The 19,727-nt window shown below is 59.5% G+C and overlaps 2 protein-coding genes across 5 annotated transcripts; one reads left to right on the plus strand and one right to left on the minus strand.

Annotated features, from left to right (window-relative positions):
- Window positions 1–3,882: 3,882 nt before the first annotated feature.
- On the plus strand, window positions 3,883–9,757 carry LOC138083860 (uncharacterized). Of its 2 annotated transcripts, XM_068977816.1 has the most exons (7): window positions 3,883–4,150; window positions 5,736–5,819; window positions 6,524–6,612; window positions 7,044–7,229; window positions 7,894–8,031; window positions 8,247–8,439; window positions 9,131–9,757. In XM_068977816.1, exons 1-7 carry the CDS (start codon window positions 3,949–3,951, stop codon window positions 9,415–9,417), a joined length of 1,179 nt encoding a protein of 392 aa, XP_068833917.1. In that variant the 5' UTR covers window positions 3,883–3,948; the 3' UTR covers window positions 9,418–9,757. The 2 variants fall into 2 exon arrangements, with proteins under 2 accessions (XP_068833917.1, XP_068833918.1); XM_068977817.1 differs by lacking the exon at window positions 7,044–7,229.
- A 3,047-nt stretch (window positions 9,758–12,804) lies between these two features.
- On the minus strand, window positions 12,805–18,420 carry TMEM235 (transmembrane protein 235). 3 transcript variants are annotated; one of them, XM_068978927.1, is made up of 4 exons: window positions 18,243–18,420; window positions 16,707–16,787; window positions 16,021–16,158; window positions 12,805–13,046 (listed from the first exon to the last, which is right to left on the minus strand). In XM_068978927.1, exons 1-4 carry the CDS (start codon window positions 18,418–18,420, stop codon window positions 12,805–12,807), a joined length of 639 nt encoding a protein of 212 aa, XP_068835028.1. The 3 variants fall into 3 exon arrangements, with proteins under 3 accessions (XP_068835028.1, XP_068835029.1, XP_068835030.1); XM_068978928.1 differs by lacking the exon at window positions 16,707–16,787; XM_068978929.1 differs by lacking the exons at window positions 16,021–16,158; window positions 16,707–16,787.
- Window positions 18,421–19,727: the final 1,307 nt, after the last annotated feature.

Genomic DNA, 19,727 nt, shown 5'->3' on the forward strand with positions numbered 1-19,727 from the left:
GGGCTGCATCCCGGGGGTGGAGGCAGGGGCAGGAGCCCAATGTGGCCTGACCTAGGGCAGTGGCTGTGGGGTGGGCGGGTCTGCATGGAGGCAGGAGAGGACCCCAGGCCTCCAGGTTCACAGTAGAGGAGGGGACTGAGGAGGAGAGAAGGGGATCAGCCCAGTGACCTGGGGTGCTGGGGAGGGACAAGCAATGCTGGCTGCACCAGGGGCTTCTGGCTTCTCATCCTAGTCTGGGAGCTGTGGACTGTCCTCAGCTTACCAACAGGGTGACTGGACCTCACACACTCCAGGGACACACACATATATACATGCATACAGACATATATATGTATACACCAGTACACACACACGGGCATATATAAACGTGCGTGTGTGTGTGCTAAGTTGCTTCAGTCGTGTCTGAGTCTTTGAGACCCTATGGACTGTAGCTTGCCAGGCCCCTCTGTCGATGGGATTCTCCAGGCAAGAATACTGGAGTGGGTTGCCATGCCCTCCTCCAGGGGATCTTCCAGAGGCAGGGATCAAATCTGTGTCTCTTACAGTGGCAGACAGTTTCTTCACCACTAGCGCCACCTGGGATGCCCATACACACACATACCCACACACAAACATACACACAAATGGACAGGCACACCTTGTTTCATCGAGCTTCGAAGATATTCCTTTTATCTTTTCTTTTTTTTAAACAAATTGAAGGTTTGCAGCAACCCTACATCGAGCAAGTCTGTTAGCCCCATTGTTCCAAGACCACACTCTAACTTTGCATCTCAGCGTCACATTTGGGTAATTCTCGAAATGTTTCGAATTGTCCACCAACAAAAATATTACAACTCACTGGGACTTCCCTGGCGGTCCAGTGGTTAATTAAGACTCCACACTTCTACAGGTTCGGTCCCTGACCGGAAACTAAGATCCCGCATGCTGTGCAGCCAAAAAGGCTCAGATGATGGTTAGCAATTTTAGCAATAAAATATTTTAAATTAAGGTATGTACATTGTTTTTAGACATAATGCTATTGCACACTTAAAAGACTACAGTGTAGTGTAAGCATAACTTATGTGCACCGGGAAACCAAAAAATTCATGCGACACACTTTGCGATTCCTAATTGCAGTGGTCTGGAAGCAAACCGGCAATATCTCTTGAGGTGTGCTTATACACATGCATAACAAACACCAGTACAGTTACATATATCCACAAGTATACACATGTGTGCACAGTGCACACATACCTGGGTGGGCATGCCAACATGCGTGCACACACAAATTTATACACATACATACGCAGACACATTCACACACACGCATGTGCCCACACAACTCCCTGAGACCAAGTCTTGGTCGGAGGGTCTCTGAAGCGCCAATGCTTTGGCCACCTGATGCAAAGAGCCGACTCACTGGAAAGGACCCTGATGCTGGGAAAGATTGAGGGCGAGAGGAGAAGGGGAAGACAGAGAGGACAAGATGGTTGGATGGCATCACTGACTCAATGGACACAAGTTTGAGCAAACTCTGGGAGATGGTGAAGGACAGGGAAGCCGGGCGTGCTGCAGTCCATGGGGTTGCAAAGAGTCGGACACAACTTAACAACTGAACAACAGCAAGCCCCCTGATGAGGCCTCAGAAACAGGCCATGGAGGGCTCCCAGCCTTCTTCCATGGTAGCCCAAGCTTCCTGCTCCCTTCATGCTGGAGAAGCCACCACTGGGCAAGGAGGGGGTGGCCCAGGTGCCCTGGGACAAGACAGGCGGTGATAAGCAGCCACCTGGCAGAAGCAACTTTTGTTGGGGCCAACTTTCCCCAGGAAGAGCCCAGCTCACTGAGGAAACAGCTCTTCCCTGGGAGGAGAAAGGCCCAGTTTGGTGACCAGCTGTTTCACCTTGGTGGCATTTTCGGGTAGCCCTGAGGCCCCTGCCTAATCCCTCTCCCCCAGGGTTGCAGTGAGGATTAGCAGGGAGGTTGTCAGTGGGAAGGTGAAGTGCCTGCAAACAGAAGGCCATTCTGTGGCTCTGCCATGGCTGGGAGGTGCCTGGGGATCCAGCTGTTTGCCCCCTTCTCCCTGCTCCCCCTAAAGTCACCATCGCTGCCCCAGCCCCTCCCTTCCTTCCCACAGAGGCCTCTACTCCCTGCCTCCCTCCCCCACTTCCCAGCAGAAGGGCTGGAGCCAGACACTGAGATAAGGGGCTTGTTTTCTCAGGGCCCGGAATTCAGTGGAGATTGTGGGTCAGGGCCGCAGGGCACCAAGGGGGGAGTTGCGGAGGGCAGAGTGGGCCTTTCCTTCAGATGGGTGTCCTCGGGGCCCCAGATCCTACAGGGACTTGCGATTTCTGCCCTTTCACGATGGCTCTGCAGGCACAGGGAGAGGACTCCATCTCTGCCCCTGCTCCCTTCTCTTCCAGGCCTCAAGTGTTCCAGCTGCCTCTGACCACAAGCCTTTGCTGAAGCTGTTCCCACTGCATGGAACACTCTCCCTCTGCCTTTGTCTGATTAACACCTTGTTCTACCTTCAAAGCTCAACCAGTCACTGCTTCCTCCAGGAAGCCTGCCCTGATGCTTCAGCCAGGCCTGTTGCAACTTTTCCCAGAGCCAACAGGCAGCATCCTATCCCCATCCCAAAGAACTGAACTCCAAGGGCAAGCTGCTTTGCTCTCCTGTATCCCCAGACCTGACCCGGAGCAGACACACGTCAGAGCTCCGATGAAGGTCAGTGTCAGAGTCCTCTTTGCTGAGGGCTGCCCTGATCAGAGCTGTGGGTGCCTCTTCTGGTCACGTTCAGCCCTTAGGGTCCGGTCTCCTCCTGTGAGGAAGAGACATCTGTGGCCCACACTTGGGGAAGGGGAGCTGCTAGTGGAGCTGGGCACCCAGAGAGAGGCCTGTCCTTCCCGGCCGAGGGACAGTCAACCCTGCAGGAGATCCAGTCCAGGCCGAGTCGGGCTGCACCCCACAGCAGCAGCACCAAACCCCAGCGCCCTGGGCTGTGACCAGTAACCACAATAAAACAGCAGCAGTAAGACAGAAAACACTCATCTGTAGCATTTACTACCAGCCAGGCGACAGACTCAGCACAAAAAACCCCTTAAGTCATCAAATCCTGAAAACAGCCCATTTTGCATTTAAGGAGACTGAGGTGCAGAGAGGTTAATTGACTTGTCCAAAACCACCTGCCTGCTAAGCGGGGACTTGAGTCAGTCAGGGCCCTTCACCACTCCCCACCCCCAACGCGACACTGGCCCGGGGTGGAGGCAGCACCCTCTCCCCCACCAAGGGCCAGTGGGTACGGAGGAGGGGACTCTTTGTCACCCCCCCCCCCAATTCCACCTCCATTATGGCCCCGAAGTCGGATGCTCAGACTTCGGGATCATCTTTGTATCCCTCTGCCTGGCACCCAGACAATGCCTGGCACCAAAAGGCGCTCAATAAATCTGTACTGAAAAAAGTAGATGATGGAAAGCTACTTTTTTAGGGGCAACATAGCACAGTCCATTTAGAGCTGGACGCTCCCGGTCAAGCGACCTTAGGCACGTTCATTGGCTCTGTGCGTCTCAGTTTCCCCATCTGTAAAATGGGGTGATAATAATGCTTGTCTACTGAGAGCTGTTGGGGGGCTTAGCTGCTTTAACACTTGTAAAGTGTCTGCGACAGTCCTGGACACACGGTAAAAAGGCACATGAGCGGCTTTGTTTCTTCATGGGTAAGCGCAACCCTTCCTCCCTCTCCCTCAGCCCAAGTTCGCTCGGAGCCGAACTCGGTGAAAGCGGAACTACAACTCCCAGGATGCCTCGGGAGTGCGCTCAGTGTCCGCCGCGACGAAAGCTGAACTACAACTCCCAGCATGCCGCGGGGGCCCTCCGGCTAGCCCGGGTCAATCGCGGCCGAAGTCTGGAAAGCCCTGCCGCTCCGATCCAGCCGAGGAAGATCGGGGCTGGAGGGCCCGGCACTATCCCCGCCATGCTCCGCAGACTGGCCCGAGCCGCGACTCCGCGGCAGCGGGTCTTCTGGGCGCGGAGGTCTGGGAGCCTGGCGGAGATTCCGACGTACGTGGTGGACCTGCGCAGCGACACGGTGACCAAGCCCGGGCCGGCCATGAGGCGCGCCATGGCCGAGGCCGTCGTGGGGGACGACGACTACGGCGAGGACCCCACCGTCCGCGGTGAGCCCGGCGTGCAGGCCAGAGCCGGGGGTCCTCGCGGCGACCCCAGGGCGCTGTCCGTGGTGCTGGCGGGAGCGGCGGCCCGGGGCTCGGGGTGGCGGCTCAGCTGCAGGCCGTGCATTGCGCTCGGTTTCTTTGCAGCTCAGTCTGACCCATCACTCGAGAGCCTGTTAGAAATGCAGAGTCTCGGGTCCCACACCGGCCCTCCGGAGCCAGAATCTGCAAGTTAACAGGATCGCAGGGTGATCTGTGTGCTCACTGAAGTGTGGCCCCAAGACACGATGAGAATGGGTGTTATCTCATCTTGCTGAGGAGGGCTTTGAGAAGCTAGGCCAGGTGCTCTAAGTCCCATGTCGAGTAAACGACAAAACAGGACTCGAACTCAGGTCTTCTCACTCTGGAACCCTTGGCTATTGTCCTGCACCCACCACCTTCCCACAAGAAGACAACAGAAAACCCATCTAGAAAAGGGTTTCTCCACAGGCTGCTCCTCCAGAGGAATGAGTTCTAGAAACCTCAAAAGTGTTTTCAAGATGGTTGAGAGTTGCTGCCCCCCACCCTGGTTTGAGGGTTGGTGCCATAGTGAGCCATTACTATTGCTGGGGTGTGTACAAACCGTCAGCTGTGCCAGGGACAGGTCGCAGGGTCGTGACTTTAGCCCTGAGGGTCTGGATGTGGGGTCAGGTAATGATGGGGCCGATCAAGCATCCAGCAGACACCCGCCGTTGGCCTGGAACTTCAAAGATGTTGACCCACTGCTCAGCATAGACAGTCATCCCCACTGGGTGAGGGAGGTGCTGGGGTTAAAGCATCCACAGAGAGCGCCTTGGGGACTAGGGGTGGGTGAGGAGAAACATGGGACGCACAGGAAAGGGGGACTTGGTGGAGGAACCTCTTCAAAGATGAATGGAATGCTCTACCCCCAGTCCCAGGCAGGGAAGAGAGTGCTGGCTCACCAGGGCAGAAGCAGAGTGGTGAGAAAGGTGTTCAGGATATGCATGGGGAATGTGGCTGGAGCTGGGATGTAGGACAGCACCCTTGTTCCTGGAGGGGAGGCAGAGGCCAGATCCCACTGGTCTTGAATGTCACGGCAAAGGGAGGGGAGCTTTAAAGCAGGAGCCGGAAGCCTTGCCCCCTTCCAGCCCCCCAGAGTCTCCTTCTGAGGGCTCCTGTCCTTGTGTTCTGGGAGAGGAAGTCAGCAGAGAAACCACAGGGCCCCACCTGCAAGGGACTGATGGGAAAGGAAGTCAGACAGGTGTGAGGTCTGGGTGGGACAGGAGGGTTCAAACCACAGAGTTTCAATGTTGAGGGGGGAGGGGTGGAGAACACGGCCCAGGAGGAGGCGGGGGTGGGGGGAGAAGGCGGTCAGAGGGTTGACTGAGGGGCCCCTGAACCCAGATGTGCAGCCACCAAGACCGCAGACTGCAGCTGGAAGACTGGAAGACTGGCGTCCCGACTGGCCACTCACCACAGCCTTGGGCAAGATGTCCTTATGCGGACAAGGGGCTCACGGGGTGAGTTAGGAGAGGACTTTGAAAAGTGCCATTGTTAATGGGGCCCCCACCCCCATCCCTTCCCGCTTCAGACCTGCAGGCCACAGCTGCGGAGCTGCTTGGGGTGGAGCGGACTCTGTTTGTGCCCACAAACACCATGGCCAACCTCATCTCTGGTGAGCGCGGGGCGACCTCCACTTGCCCTCCAGGACCTCCTTCCACACTTCTCCCTTTTGTGGTGGGGGCTGTGACAACATCAGTGGGGCTCTGAGCCATCTGGAACCCGTAGCCACACCCTTCTCTCACCCCTTCCTGCCTGGGGGTCTTGCCCCCAACCTCGAACCTCGTGACTTCCCTGCAGGCTGCCACACCTTTGTAAATTGCCTCTTTATCAAGCAGTCTGGTTTCCCAGTGGGTGCCCTCTGTTTCCTCCTTGTGCCTGACTGATACTGTGCCCTGGGCTGCTGGGGCCTCAAAGGGGAGCATTGTGGCTGGCCTCCCCTTGCAGGAGGTGCTCTGCAGGGGGCTGCAGAGAATGGGAGGGAGGAACAGAATGTGCAGGGCCCAATGATCCACAGGCCTAGACTTGTGGACTTAGTAGGATGCTTTCCAGCACATGGCAGGAAGGTGTCTTAAAGGGGCGCTCTCTCCTCATTGGCATAAGGCACTTGGGAGCTGGCTGTGGCCCTGAGGGTCAGCCTGGCTGAGCTGGGTGGGGACAGATTGGGGGAGGACATGGCCCTGGAGGAGGTGGGGTGCAGAGGGTTGACCGAGGGCCCCCTGGACCCGCATGTGCGGCCACCGAGACCACAGGCTGCAGCTGGCAGATGCAGTCTGCCAACACTTGACGCCAACACTGCCCCCACCCCATCTACCTTAGTGATGTGTCACTGCCGGCGCCGGGGCTCCCAGCTCCTCCTGGGGCGTGAATGCCACCTCCATGTCTATGAGCAGGGCGGGGTGGCTCAGGTAAGCACTCAGCACCTCTCACCCTGGGGCCAGCACAGGATGCTCAACACTTGTGGTGGGAACCTGCTTCCCAGGCACCAGGCTGGGACCTGCAGAGGGAAAAATGGCTGGGCCGGTGGCCTCTCTGGGGGAGGCAGGAAGGAGAGCCATTCCCAGATTGACCACGCAGGGGCAGGCTAGGCTCAGTCCAGCAGCCTGTATGCTGGCTGTATGCCTGCTGCCCCCTAGTGGGCACTCAGTGCACTGGGCGCTCAGGCTGGAAGGACAAGCAAACATGGTGTCTTCCATCCTCCCCAGCTGGGATGTCTGTGCCCAGGTCTACAGCTCAGGCGGAGCCTCCATGGCCCAGAGCTGGGGAGGAGCAGACAAGACAGGGGTAGGAGGTCCTTTTGGACCCCTGGACCTTATCCTCTGCACCCCCACACCTGCAGATTGCAGGGGTGCACTCCCACCCCCTCCCAGACCTGCCCCACGGCACCCTGGACCTGGCTGAGCTGGAGAGGCTGGTCAAACGGGGCCTTGGGAGCCCCTACCACCCGGTCTGTGAGCTCATTTGCCTGGAGAACACCCACAGCAGCTCGGGGGGCCGGGTCCTCCCCATGGAATACCTACGCCAGGTAGGCCCAGCCCCATCACTGTGCCCCCACCACTAGCCAGCTACTGGCTTTCTGTCCCCTGGGTCCCCTGCTGGGGTTTAGTCTCCTCTGAAACATGTGTAGGTGCCCATCAGTGGCCAGAACTGCTCTGGGAGACACGGGTGTGATTCTAGGTGCAGCTGTAAAGGGAATGATGGCCCAGTGTAGACCACCCCCTCAGGGCCCCAACCTTCCTCCAAAGAGCAGAGACCCACCCTTTGGGGCGATTCCCCAGGCAGCACCAGCTTGGCCAGGTCTTACGGCCAGAGTGCGAGGGCTGAGCGCTGTCCCTCTCCCCGCGAGAACCTGAGGGCCAGCTCGCTCTCACCTGGGAAACAGGGCTGAGGGCTTCCCTCCGATGGGACTGTGGCGCTGCTTAGACAGGACGAAGCATCCATAGCCTGGCCTACAGTGAGCCCGCCATAAACAGGAGATAAAGCCCTTATCGTCGACTCCCTTTCACAGAGGACGGCCCAGGCCCAGACCGAGTGACTGCTCGGGTTCCAGATGGCCAAGCTGGTCACCAACTATGCAGGCCCTTGGTGCTCTCTCCAGGAGACAAGCCCGGTGACTCTCTAGTGACCTTTTGGAGACCCATCCTCCCCCCAGCTCCGCCCCTCTGACCCCACCTGCATCTTGCCCGCAGGTGCACTTGCTGGCCCGACGCTATGGGGTCCGTGTCCACTTGGACGGGGCGCGGTTGATGAATGCCGCAGTGGCTCTGGGCATGCCCCCTGCCCGCATCGTGGAGCACTGTGACTCTGTGTCTCTCTGTTTTTCCAAGGTAGGGAAGCTACAGGAGGGTGGAGGTGCCCACTGCAGGGCTGAGCTGTGTCCTGGGGCTCCTGGGCAGGCAGCTGCTCACCCTGGGTCCTCTAACCCCCTCCCCTAACGAGGCCACTGTGTCTGCCCCTCCACATCCCTCTTGCCCCCTCCAGAGCCCCGAGAATGGAGATGCACACCCATGGGCAGGCAGGCAGGACTCCTCTCTTCCTTCAGGGCCTCGGAGCACCAGTGGGGGCCCTGGTTGGGGGACCCAAGGACTTCATCGAAGAAGCCTGGCGCCTCCGGAAAGCCCTGGGTGGAGGGATGCGCCAGGCAGGGGTGCTGGCCGCAGCTGCCCTGGTGGGACTGGCTGACGCCGAGGAGATGCTGCAGAGAGACCACCAGAACGCCCAGAGATTCGCCAGAGGTGCCTGACACCCCGCCACTCCCCTTTGGCCCCAGGGTGGTTCTTGAGGGTCCCCTGTAGCAGGGCCCAAGTCCCCAGCAGGTGTGTCCCTCCAACTCGAGTAGGTGAAGGGCAGCCACCGACCCAGGAGGGCTGGGATCCAGGGAACTCGAGGGCTTTACCAGACCACACCTCATGCAGGGCCTGGACTAGTCGGCACCCAGTGGGGGTCAGGAACTCTCTGCAGGATCCAGCAGAATGTAGCCTTTGACCTAGGCTGAATCCTCACAACAGCCCCACAGTGTCCCCACTTTACAGATGAAGAAACTGAGAGGTTAATTGATTTGTCTAAAGAAAATGTTCGTCACTCTGTTGTGTCCGACTCTCTGCGGCCCATGGACAGTAGCCCACCAGGCTCCTCTGTCCATGGAATTCTCCAGACAAGAATACTGGTGTGGGTTGCCATGCCCTTCTCCAGGGGACCTTCCCAACTCAGAGACTGAATCCGAGTCTCCCACATTGCAGGCAGATTCTTTGGTCACAGCTAAAAAGTGGCAGGGCCAGGTCTGCCCAGGTCAGGACTAAGGCTCCCTCCTTTCTTCCCTCTCCAGTTGGGCTGCCCTCTGCCTTTCCTGGGTGACAAGGCCAGGGTGGTAGGGGTAGCCGTAGAGTCCTGGGGTTGGGCTCAACTCACCGCAGGACTTGGGCCCAGGGCTCCAGGAACTGGCGTCCCCCGTCTGCTCCGTGGATCCCACCGCCGTGGAGACCAACATGGTGATGGTAAGGGTAGATGGGCTGCCGCCTGAGGAGCTGTGCCGGCGCCTGCAGGCCGTGAGCGCTGACGAGGTGGCGCAGACCGGCCACGCGGTGCGCCTGCTGCTCTTCCCCTGGACTGAGCACTCAGTGCGCGCCGTGTGGCACCGGGACGTCTCTGCGCAGGACACGGAGCTGGCGCTGAGAAAGTGGGCGTTCGTGCTGAGGACCCTGCGGACGGGGTGATGGACCCTGTGCCTTGGCTAGGATGGATGCAGGTGACGAGGGCAGGTATCTCCAGCGAGCAGGCGGAAGGAGAGGTGTAAAACGACACCCCTGTTATCTGCTGGCCTCCTGGGACCCCCTCACTTCCGTGACACGTGGGGTGATGCCTTCCACCTGTTCATTCAGCAGACCCCGCGTGGTGCTGTGTCTGGGATGGGGTCCCAAGCATGCCGGGACAGGTGGGACACCCACCACAGCCGGGGGGCATGAGAGCATTTCGGGGACCAGCAGGAGGAAGAACGAGAAGACATGGAAAGGGACGCTGGTGTCGGGTGGCCTGGTGGGGGGCTGGGGCTTGACCTTGCAATCGTCTGACTTTTTAAACAATAAATTTACCTTTTAAAACAGTAAGTTTCTGTTTGCTTACAAAATAATGTCATTACTGCCCATAATTTGGGATTGGATCTCCTTTCCAGTGGTTCCTGGGGTGATTTAGACTCGGTGGTTAAGACCACCTTCCTCTGAGTCCCTCTGCTGTCCACCTGAAACTACCACATTGCCAATCGGCTACATGCCAATATAAAATCAAAAAGAATATATCTATACCACGCTCCTGCCAAGGTTAACCAGAAGACCTGGACAAAATATACTTTTGAAAACTACCTAAGCATAAATACTATTACTATTTTTTTGCATATTTCATTCTGGGTATGTATGTATGTATATATACATTTATATGAAGCTGCATGGGGATTTTTTAAAATAGGGGAGATGGGCCATCACATCAGTGTTTTAGAAAACCCTTGATAGGAATCGTAGGAGGAGGAATAGCTTTGTGAGGGTAGGGGATACTTCAGTTTAAGAACATTGTTTTAGCCCCATGCATGAGTAGTTAGAAGCTGCCAGCAGCAGAAGTGTAGGCATGGCGCTTAGGAGAGGGCCTGGACTGGAGGTACGGAGGTGAGGTGAGCGACAGGAGAAAAGGCATCCGTGGTGGGCCAAGGAAGCCTGAAGCTGAGGACTGGCCTTCTTTGCCTCCCTCCCTTATTTTTATTTATTTATTTATTGGCCATACTGAGTGGCATGTGGGATCTTAGTTCTTCGACCAGGGAATGAACCCAGGCCCCCTGCAATAGAAGCTTGGAGTCTTAATCACTGGACCATCAGGGAGGTCCCTGCCTCCCTCCTTAGAAGAATCTAGATGTGGCTATATTCTGGGAAATGCAGCATCCGGGACTCCCCAAGGCCCCAGAATCACTCTCCTGTGTGAGAAGGTGACAATAACAGAGAATCCGAAGAAAATCAGCACCTCTACACCTCTTCCCTGCCCTGCCCTGCCCTGCAAAAGTGCACTGTAATAGTAATCAACTGAACTGAACTGAATGGGAATCCATTGCTTGGTAACAAATTACTCCCCCACAGCAATAATCCTTTTATTATCATTTGGTTTCTGTGGTCCAGGAATTAGGGAGTGGAGTTCTGGGAGCTTCTCAGGAAGCTGCAGTGGAGACTGGACTAGGGTCCAGGGCCAGCATGAGGCACCCGCTGTGGACTTTCACCAGTCCGAGACTGAGGCCCACCTGGGCGGGCGCCTCTGAATCCCGGCCAGATCTATTCTCGAGGGGGAAGGGGCAAGTGCCCCCCGCCAACCCTAGGGAGTTCTGGGATCTGAGGTTCACCCATGTGTCTGGTTCACCCAGGGTTAACCCCTCACACTGCTGAGCCCTAGCTGCGGTGGGAGAGGAGGGAGAGATCAGGTGAGAGCCTCCCAAGCTGAGAGGACCTGCCCACAGAGCCAGCCCCTGGAACCAGTGTGAGGCCCCGGGGGTCCTCCCTGCCTGTGCCGGCCAGAAATAAGAAAGAGCTCATCGAGTCTGCCAAAGACGACTCTGGATGGACAGACACACAGAGCACGCACAGGATGTCTCTGGATGCACAGACACACACATGGACCTGGTGACAGGGTTTCCCCTGCACTGTTTGTAAGCCATGGGCATGTATTATCTATTCTGAAAGTTTTTAAGTGAATGAAGATTTAACTGCATACAGAACAAGCTGATTTATTTATGGACACATTGGCACAATGTTAAACACTGAAACACAGGTGGGAAGGAAAGCCCACATTTAACACCCTGTTCCCCACCCCGCCCCCGCTCTTTGTCCCTCAGGGGGACTCCCCAGATGGAACCAGCCCCTGATGGCCCCGAGCTTCCTGTAACCACCCCGCCTCCAGCCATAAAGGGAGACTGGGGAAGGGGAAAGACCAAGGTAAGAGAGGCTGCCATGGACCCCCGCACATGCCTCAGACTCAAGAGGGCCCTGAGCCTGAAACAAACGCTGAGTAGGTCTTCAGGTCCTGCTCAGAGTGGAAGGAGCCTCAGTCTTCACAGACCACGATGACACCCACGTGTCACAGGCAGGCCACCCACCTTCCTGTCTGTCTAGCCCTTAGAGGCACACTGGGTCTGGGTCTGCCTCCATTCAACAAGCCTGCGGCCAAAACTCCAGGCTCTGGCCTCTGCGGCCCCCGGCAGCGGCCCTCCTGGTAGAGAAGCCCCTCACTCTCCACCCTGGCATGGCTCCCCCACCCCACAGGACTTCCACACCTGCTTGCCCAGGGGCCCACATGGGATCACAGACATCCCTCTGGGAACTATAGAGGAGGGTGGGGTCCCGGTGCGCCAGCCCCAGGACAAGGAAGAGACCTGAAAACAAGGCAGGCAGAGATATGCCCGACCTCCTCTGCCCCCCTGCACCTGGAAATCCAAGAGGCGCCCCCCGTCCTCAGTCTCCTCCCCACCAACAGCTGCCCTGGGGAGGGGTGGGGGGAGGACAGAACATGGCATGGAAGGCCTGGTGAGGGCCTGGCCGAGTGTTTGACGGATATCTGCTTCTCTTGAACTGCCACCTCCGAGGACTGGGGCAGCTTTTCCGCCTGACGCAGGTCCCTAGGACTGGGGGCAGCTGTGGCCCACCAGGACGGGTGGGGAGGGGCGGGCACAGGCCACAGCCTCGAGGGGCAAGGGGACCCACTGACCAGCCAAGAGCCTGCAGCGCCCCGCCCCCACGACTACCACAGCCGTCCCTGGTCCCTTCGTGCCCACTTTCTGGGTCTCGCCTTTCTCATCTCTAAAAAGAGGCTAAACCAGTTAGTCCCTGAAGGCACAATGGGCAGAGGAGTTCCCCTGAACATCAAGCAACAGGAGCCTGGATTCTCAGCTCTACCCCACCCCCCACCCCCGCCCCGCGCACCCTAGGGCCCGCTCCCAGCCAGGACTCCAGCCCGGCAGAACAGTCAGAACAGGGCTCCCAGCCTCCTTCCCACGGCCTTTCAGGCTTGGCCGCCCCAAACCCCAGGAGGTGCAAAGGGAAATGGAGCCCCTCTCCCCCCACCTGCCTGCCTGGGACTCAGATGACCACAGAGTGGGGGGCGCCCGGCTGCCCGCCCAGGCTGAGGGCTCGGGCCACTGCGAGCAGGAGGACGCCGCTGAGTGACTCCGCAGCGCAGGAGCCCCAGGCCAGGGCCAGGGACCAGCCGAAGCTGATGCGGACGTCCTGCACGTGCTGGGGGCCGTACTGGCGGGCCGTCTCTGCGAAGGCCAGCTGTGAGTAGCTGATGTAGGTGATGAGCCCCGCCAGGGTCAGGGCGCCTGGGGAGGGGGTGCAGAGTGACCACTCAATGCATCTGCCTGCCGAGGGCACCTGCCCCACCGGGGACCCTGGCGCGGTGGTCCTGTAGACATGGCCTCTGCCCACTGGCCTTTGGTAGGATGGAGGTTCCAATTCAGTCCTCAAACCTCAGGACCTCACCCTACAGAAACCCCTTGCAAAGAGCACTACCTACACCCCCAAAACCTACTCACATAGATGTCCCCAAATACACAGCCCCCTCCCATCGCCCCCGGAGTCACACACATACACGCACACACACACACACACAGAGCCAGTGGCCTCTACTGGCAGCCAGGAAGCACGGGCAGAGCTCTGGAGCTCTGGCCAGACATCCTGAGCCAGGCTCCTGGGCTGCTCCTCCGGCCCCCTTTTCCTCGCAGTCCTCCCCCCACTTCACTGGCCCACAGCCTCCCCTCCTGATCATTGCTCAGTGTCCCTCTTCCAGAGGCCCTGTCCCCTCCCCAGGTCTGAGTTTCAGGCCTTCCTACAGATCCCATGACCCCAGTCTGTCCCCAAACGAGGACACCCTCCTCCCTCCAACCCTGCATCTCTGCAGGAAGAAGACTGGCTTTGCACCTAGAGCATGGTGACCCTGGAGGGTCAGGTGCAAGCAAAGAGCTGGGCGCCGGGACATTTGCCTGTCCACCCAGGTTCAGGGGGATCAGCCCAGAGAGCCACCCTCTGTCCCACCGCTCAGGCTGATGTTGAGGCCTGCCTTGGTGCCAGCTGCAGGGAATGTAGGTGGGGTCTTGGGACCCCCAAAGGCACTTCCTGGGTGCATGGTGCTCCCTCTGTACACTGCCCAGTTAAGGCCCGAGGCAGACCTTCGGGGCTGGGTCTGCATCTCACTGGGACCCAGAGAAGGGGGAGACCCTGGGTTCCCCACACTGCCTGCCTCTTACTCAGGTCCTCTGGGATTCCTCACTTGACCAAAGATGGGGAGGACGGACTGGCCTCCACCAGCCTAGGGCTGGGTGGAGCCACCACAGAAGTTATGGGTTTAATTTTGGGAAGCTGTGAAGCCGAATCAACTGCAGGGCTCTGGGACTGGGGTCAGTGCCCAGTTGGGGAGAGGGCGCTGAACACATCTCTCAGGCTTCTTCAGGGAACTCTGTGCAGCTGAGGCCCCAGAAACAGAGGTTCTGTCTTAGCCTACAGCAGTCAGAGCTCCCAGCCAAGTCCTCCTGTCCTACCCCCACCACCCCCACCCAGGCTGCCCCACCAGCTGAGCTCGCCTCCTCAAGCTGCCAGCTACTTCCGTCCAGCCTGGCTCTGGGCAGAACCCACTGCTCTGCCAGAGTAAGCTCCCAAGCTGGACCCTGACCTGGAACACCTGACTCTTCCTGGGGACTGAGGCGCCCAGGTCTGCCTCCTGCCAGACCGCTTCTGAACCTCAGACCTCCTGAGATGACTCAGGCCTCTCCCCTGGCTGGCTCTGGAGCCTCGAGCCAGGTGATGGCCATGGAACTCATCACCCCAGGCTCCATATGCCCCGAGGCCCCTAGCTCAGGGCCCAGCTGGTGGCGACCTAGAACCCTCTGTGTCCCTCCCCCTTCTGCAGTGACAATGGGGGGATTGGGGTGATCTGGCCTCACGAAGGTCCCCTTGGTGTGACAGTCCTGACTCTGAGCCCCTAAAGCTGGGACCCGGGCCCCACTGCAGCCCCCCGGGCAGGCTCCTGACAGTGAGGTCAGGGGATCTGCTTTAGCCAGGAGCCTGCCATGCAAGGAAAGCAGAGGTGTGGCCAGTCTGGCCCGGCGCAGGGGAGCAGACGGGGTGCTCCTGGAGCCCGGCCCACTGCTGGCCCTCCCTGGAGCAGGGGAGTGGCCCTGGCGCTGCCTCCAGGCTCTCCCGCCGCCCACTGGCCCGGTGCCTGGGATCCAAGCGCAATGCCGAGGTTTCCTGTCACTGCCAGGTTACAATCCCACCCGATTACTCCTCTCAGTGGCTTCCCAAGGTCCTCTTAATTGGATTTTGGACACACACAGTCCCTGGGGTCAGGCTAGGGCTGATGTTTCGCTTCTTCCTGTTATTCTCTGAACCACACACCTAGGCGGCTCGGCCCCCTGGCAGCTGGCACCTACTCCCTCCTGAGCAAGCCTCCCAAAGGGCCCAGCAGCCCCTGGGGAGGAAGCAGGCCTGTCCAGGAGGGGGCCCCGGCCAGTGTGGTCTAGCCCTCCTGCCGCAGCCCTGGCAGGAGAGCCAGCCCAAGATGCCAGACTCGGCTCAGGCCTCGGCCCTGGATGGGGGGGGCCCCTGAGGACTGAGCCGAGGCGCCTCCAGCCCACGGTCAATGGTGGCCAGCCTTGGGCAGCTGGGGACACCAGGTGGCTGGCTGGGACAGATGGCCCCGAAAGGCAGAGATGGGGATTCCAGGACCAGCTTCCTGCGGAGCCCGGGGAATCCTCAGACATCTCAGCAGGAAGCTGTGACCCGAGGGTCTGTGTCTGTCGCTGCATCCCTGAGGGAGGGCTGGGCCCAGGGCCTGCGGGCTAGGCGACTGTCAGCGCACGCACTGTCACTAGCCAAAGTCTGGACCCGGCTCAGCTGGGGTCACTGCCAAGGAATCCAAGGCCCTGTGTCACCCTGTCTTAATGCTCAGCCCTGCCCATGTTGCCCCCTCCCCGGGACGGTCTTGGAAGAAAAGGGGAATGGATAGGGGCTGGTGCCACCCTCTTCAGGTCCAGCAGGGCATGTCCTGGGCTCACCTCGGAGATCCTTGTGCCTCCTGCTCCTGGCAGCTCAACTCAGGGCTCCTGACCCCCGTCCCTGGCTCTGGCCCCACAGTCAGCATCCCTGCCCCTCCAAAGGCCCCAGTGCCACCCAGGGCGCCTCACCTGCTACAGCTCAATCCCCAGGGTGGGCCTAGGCTCAGAGCAGCCAGGGGCTGGGGCAGTGAGACAGGCAGCACCCCACTCCCACTACCTGCAGCCCCACAGCCCCCGGACTCACCCCCCAGCAAGAAGTAGCAGCCAGTGAAGAGCAGCAGAGGGATGCTCTGGGCCAGGGAGCTGAGGAGGCCACAGATCCAGCCGCACACAATGAGGACGAGGCTCACGGGCAGGACCACCAAGACGGCTCGGTGCAGCGCTGCCAGGAGAGGGGGCTCAGGGGACAGGCAGGGAACCAGACTGGGTCCCCAAGGGAGGTTCAGCAGAGCACTTCAGAGCCCTGCGTGTCTGGACGTCCTCCTTCGTAGCACACATGGGACTGTTCTGGCCCTGGCCGGAGGAGGAGCTGGACCATCTGATTCCCTGTGATGTCTCCATGGTAACCACCCGACCCTCCCAGGGGCCGCCCCTGGTCCTGGCACAGGGGCAGCAGACACATGCCCCTCAGTTCACCAGGTGGGAGATGCCCACTGAGGAGACCCTTTAGGAACATAAAAGAGAATTCAGAAGATGCACAGGGAGGGCGAGACAGGCTGGGGGTCCAGCATCCGTGGTTATAAGCTAACAGCAGAGCCTGGGCGGGCAGGGGGCTAAGGCCAGTCAGGAGAAGTCCTCAAGCAACTATGGAAATGTCCTCTGGGCAACACAGGGTCTAGCTGGAAGCAGTTCTGTGGGTCTAGGAGGAGGGATTCTGAGCCTTGCCTGCAGGTCAAGGAAGGAGGGCGTGACTCCCACCCTAGCACTCACAGATGAGGTGCTGCACCGAAGTAGAGGCGTCCAGGCTCTCACTGGCAAAGGGGTCGATCAGGGGGATGCAGCTGTTGTGCCCTAAAAAGTAGAAAGAACGCACAGCCTGGTGGGCTGTACATTGCTGGGTATACCCCACCCCCCGTGCTTCTCAGAGATGGGTGGGCTGCCGGCTCTCACCACCCTCCACTGGGCCAAGGGCCCTGTCAGTTTCTCCCCTGGAACTCAGAGTTGGGGCTCAAATGGGTTTGGAGGGCTCAAGACCTTTCATTTTGCTTATATGATGTGCAAATATCTACATGGAGGCCTGCTGAAAAATTTCAAACACTGCAGAGAGAATGCCCTCAGGCCCTCCTTGGGCCTGCTCACCCATGGAGGCTAGGCTATGCCTGCATGAAAAAGGGGCATGCAATATGGGGTCTCCGGCTCTCGTACACTAGGGCTCACACACATGCACAAGCTGTGAACGCTTAGAGCCTTAGGCTGTCTGTGGGGCGGTTGAATCAACTATTCTTCCTCCCCGGTAGCTCTGAGGAAGGCTCTGTCTCTCTCTCTCTCTCTCTCTCTCTCTCTCTCTCTCTCTCTCTCTCTCTCTCTCTCTCTCTCTCTCTCTCACACACACACACACACACACACACACACACGTTTACACATGCTCCCACACATTCCTGCCACCCTGGGGATGTCCTGCACAAGGGAAGCCCCCAGGTTGGTCCCAGCTTGGTGAGGCCCCCAGGTGAGGAGCGTGTGGAAGCCCACCACCCCTCCCTAAATGGGACAGAGCCCTTGCCTCTCTGCATTCAGGTCTGAAGCCACGTGGCGCTCCTGTTTTCTTCCCCATGCCAGGCCGGGGAGTGTGGGGAACAGGGGCCCTGCGCCACAGCCCTGGTTGAGCCTGACAGGGAGCAGGGACCAGACCGAGCCCTGGACTGAAATGAAGAGACAACTCTGGGTCACTGGGATGAGCAACCCTGGTCTTGCCAGGGCCCCAGCTCTCCCCACCCCCGCCTCCCCCTGACACACCGGCTCCCACCTCAGCCCAGGGCCCCTGCAGATAAGTGACAAGCACAGCGCGGAGCGCCCCTGGGTGCCAGGCCTGCCCGCGCCTCCCCCGGCCCCATTCCTCCCACCCCGACTCCCGCATCTCCAGAGGCCTCATTTTCTCCCCATCTGACCAACGAGGCTGAGGGACAAGGTCCCAGGTCACCCCGCGATGTCCTGCCACCTGCCAAGTGACGTGCCATCGCTTGGAACACAAGACCGGCCCCCAAAAGGTGAGGCCGCGGGACTGCGGAGAAATGCTGTTCTGGAAAGTTCTTGGGGTCCTTATGGGGCCACCCTGGCCCCTCCTTTTCACTTCCCACCCTTGGACGGTGGAAGTTGAGGCCTCCTCCAGCCAGACTGTCAGGGAGAGAGTTGGGGGGAAAGGGTACGCAGACAGGCGGGGGAGGGGCTGTCTTCTCAGCGCTGCTCTGGGGGGGTTGCGGCCCCCTGAGTCTGAGGGGCGGGGGCGCGTGGGGGAGGGACAGCCGGTACCTTCGCAGATGCGCCAGAGCCCCGAGTGGGAGGAGAGCTGCCCGTGGCCGCTGCGGTTGCCGGCGTCCGCCACCTCCAGGAGGTACCAGTAGTCGCTCGCCACGGCGGCCGCCAGCAGCGCGAAGCTGAGCAGCGCGCCCAGGGCAGCGGCCAGGAGCAGCGCGCCCAGCCGCGCCATGCGGTCAGGGTACCAGGACCAGAGCCGAGCGGAGCGGGAGGTAGAAGAGCGGAGGGAGCCGGGAGGTGAGGGGCAGCGCAGGAAGCCGGGACTTGGGGAGTGGAGAGGCCCGAGAGAGTCTCAAGAGAGGGGTTCAGGGACCCTGAGGGAGTAGGTCTACCGAAGGGGCACGGGGTCGGGTGGGGGTGGGCGGGGGTTTGGGGAGTCGGGCCGGGGAGGGGGCCCGGGAATGGGGAGCAGGAGCGGCAGGTGGTCTCTTCCGGGTGCGGTGCCCCTCGGGTGCGCGAAGAACTCCCACCTGTCTGTGATCGCCAAGCTACCTCCCAGGGGAAGGAGGAGGAAGCCGGGCCGGCGCAGCGCTGTGTTCAAATCCCAGCGTCCCTGGCTGTGGGTCCCTGGGCAAACACCTTAATTTCTCTAAACCTCTGCTTCTTCAGCTCCCAAATAGCCAAGCTGAGGAGGGAGGGTGGGGCCAGAAAAGCCCGGGAGGAGACTCAGCAGGAAGCTTGAATGGTGGGAAGCAGCTCCCTCCACCAACCTCCACCCCTTACCCTGGAGCACTTGGCTGCTGGTTGGCCCAGCGGTGTGGGTCTTAATCAGTCTCCAGGATCAACCACCAGAGGGTCCTGATAAAGCGGGTGGGCTTGTGAGGGGCTACAGAAGGGAGCCTGGCTTCCTGTTAGTTCCAATTACTAGTGCCCTGTGAGGCAAGGCTAGCCTCTGCCTGTCCATCACTCACTCACAAACATTAGCAAAGCTTCTCTGGGGACAGGGGCAGGTGCTGGTGGGGCAGGAGGCAGAGGAGCTACAAAGGGGCCCCCACTGGCAGCGGGAGGGCTGTCATGGTGAGGCTGTTGGGAGTTCAGCTTTGGGCGATGGAAGGGCCTCCACTCCAGGTCCCTGGACTATCTGCTGCTGCCCCTTCCACCGATGCAGGGCAAAGATGGGGGTCAGAGACCTCACTGAGGGTGGTCTTTCTCAGACCACCAGCAGCTTCTCTACTTAGGGTCATCCCAGGGCTCTCATTTCCAAGTGTTTGTTTATTTTGGCCCCCTTTTCTCTAGGTTTGAGCAGTATCATCAGAAGTAGAAGCAGTCCCAACAAAGTTGTTGAAATAATCCTTCAGGGGGCATTTAGACACAGTGGCTAGAATTGTCTGGTATCCTGCCAGTCACGCATCTTTTTCACACCACACTCAAGACTGGGTTGGGGCACGTGGTGGGGATAGGGTGGGGTGATCCTGGCTGTGACAGTTTCTGTACCCTCTTACCTGACAGCCCTGCCCCCAGCCCCCGCCCTGGAAGCTG

The sequence above is a fragment of the Capricornis sumatraensis genome, chromosome 8 (genome assembly GCF_032405125.1).
Source record: "Capricornis sumatraensis isolate serow.1 chromosome 8, serow.2, whole genome shotgun sequence".
NCBI classification, from domain to species: domain Eukaryota; kingdom Metazoa; phylum Chordata; class Mammalia; order Artiodactyla; family Bovidae; genus Capricornis; species Capricornis sumatraensis.

What these genes read in the sequence shown, in the direction of transcription:
- TMEM235 (XM_068978927.1), bottom strand. Translation starts at nt 18,420, where the DNA reads ATGGCGCGGCTGGGCGCGCTGCTCCTGGCCGCTGCCCTGGGCGCGCTG. An exon ending in TTCGGTGCAGCACCTCATCT is followed by an intron (nt 16,159 to 16,706) that starts GTGAGTGCTAGG and finishes CTCTCCTGGCAG; the next exon opens with CGCTGCACCGAGCCGTCTTG. An exon ending in CTGCTACTTCTTGCTGGGGG is followed by an intron (nt 13,047 to 16,020) that starts GTGAGTCCGGGG and finishes CCCCCTCCCCAG; the next exon opens with GCGCCCTGACCCTGGCGGGG.
- LOC138083860 (XM_068977816.1), top strand. Translation starts at nt 3,949, where the DNA reads ATGCTCCGCAGACTGGCCCGAGCCGCGACTCCGCGGCAGCGGGTCTTC. An exon ending in AGCAGGGCGGGGTGGCTCAG is followed by an intron (nt 6,613 to 7,043) that starts GTAAGCACTCAG and finishes CCACACCTGCAG; the next exon opens with ATTGCAGGGGTGCACTCCCA. An exon ending in TGTCTCTCTGTTTTTCCAAG is followed by an intron (nt 8,032 to 8,246) that starts GTAGGGAAGCTA and finishes CTCTTCCTTCAG; the next exon opens with GGCCTCGGAGCACCAGTGGG.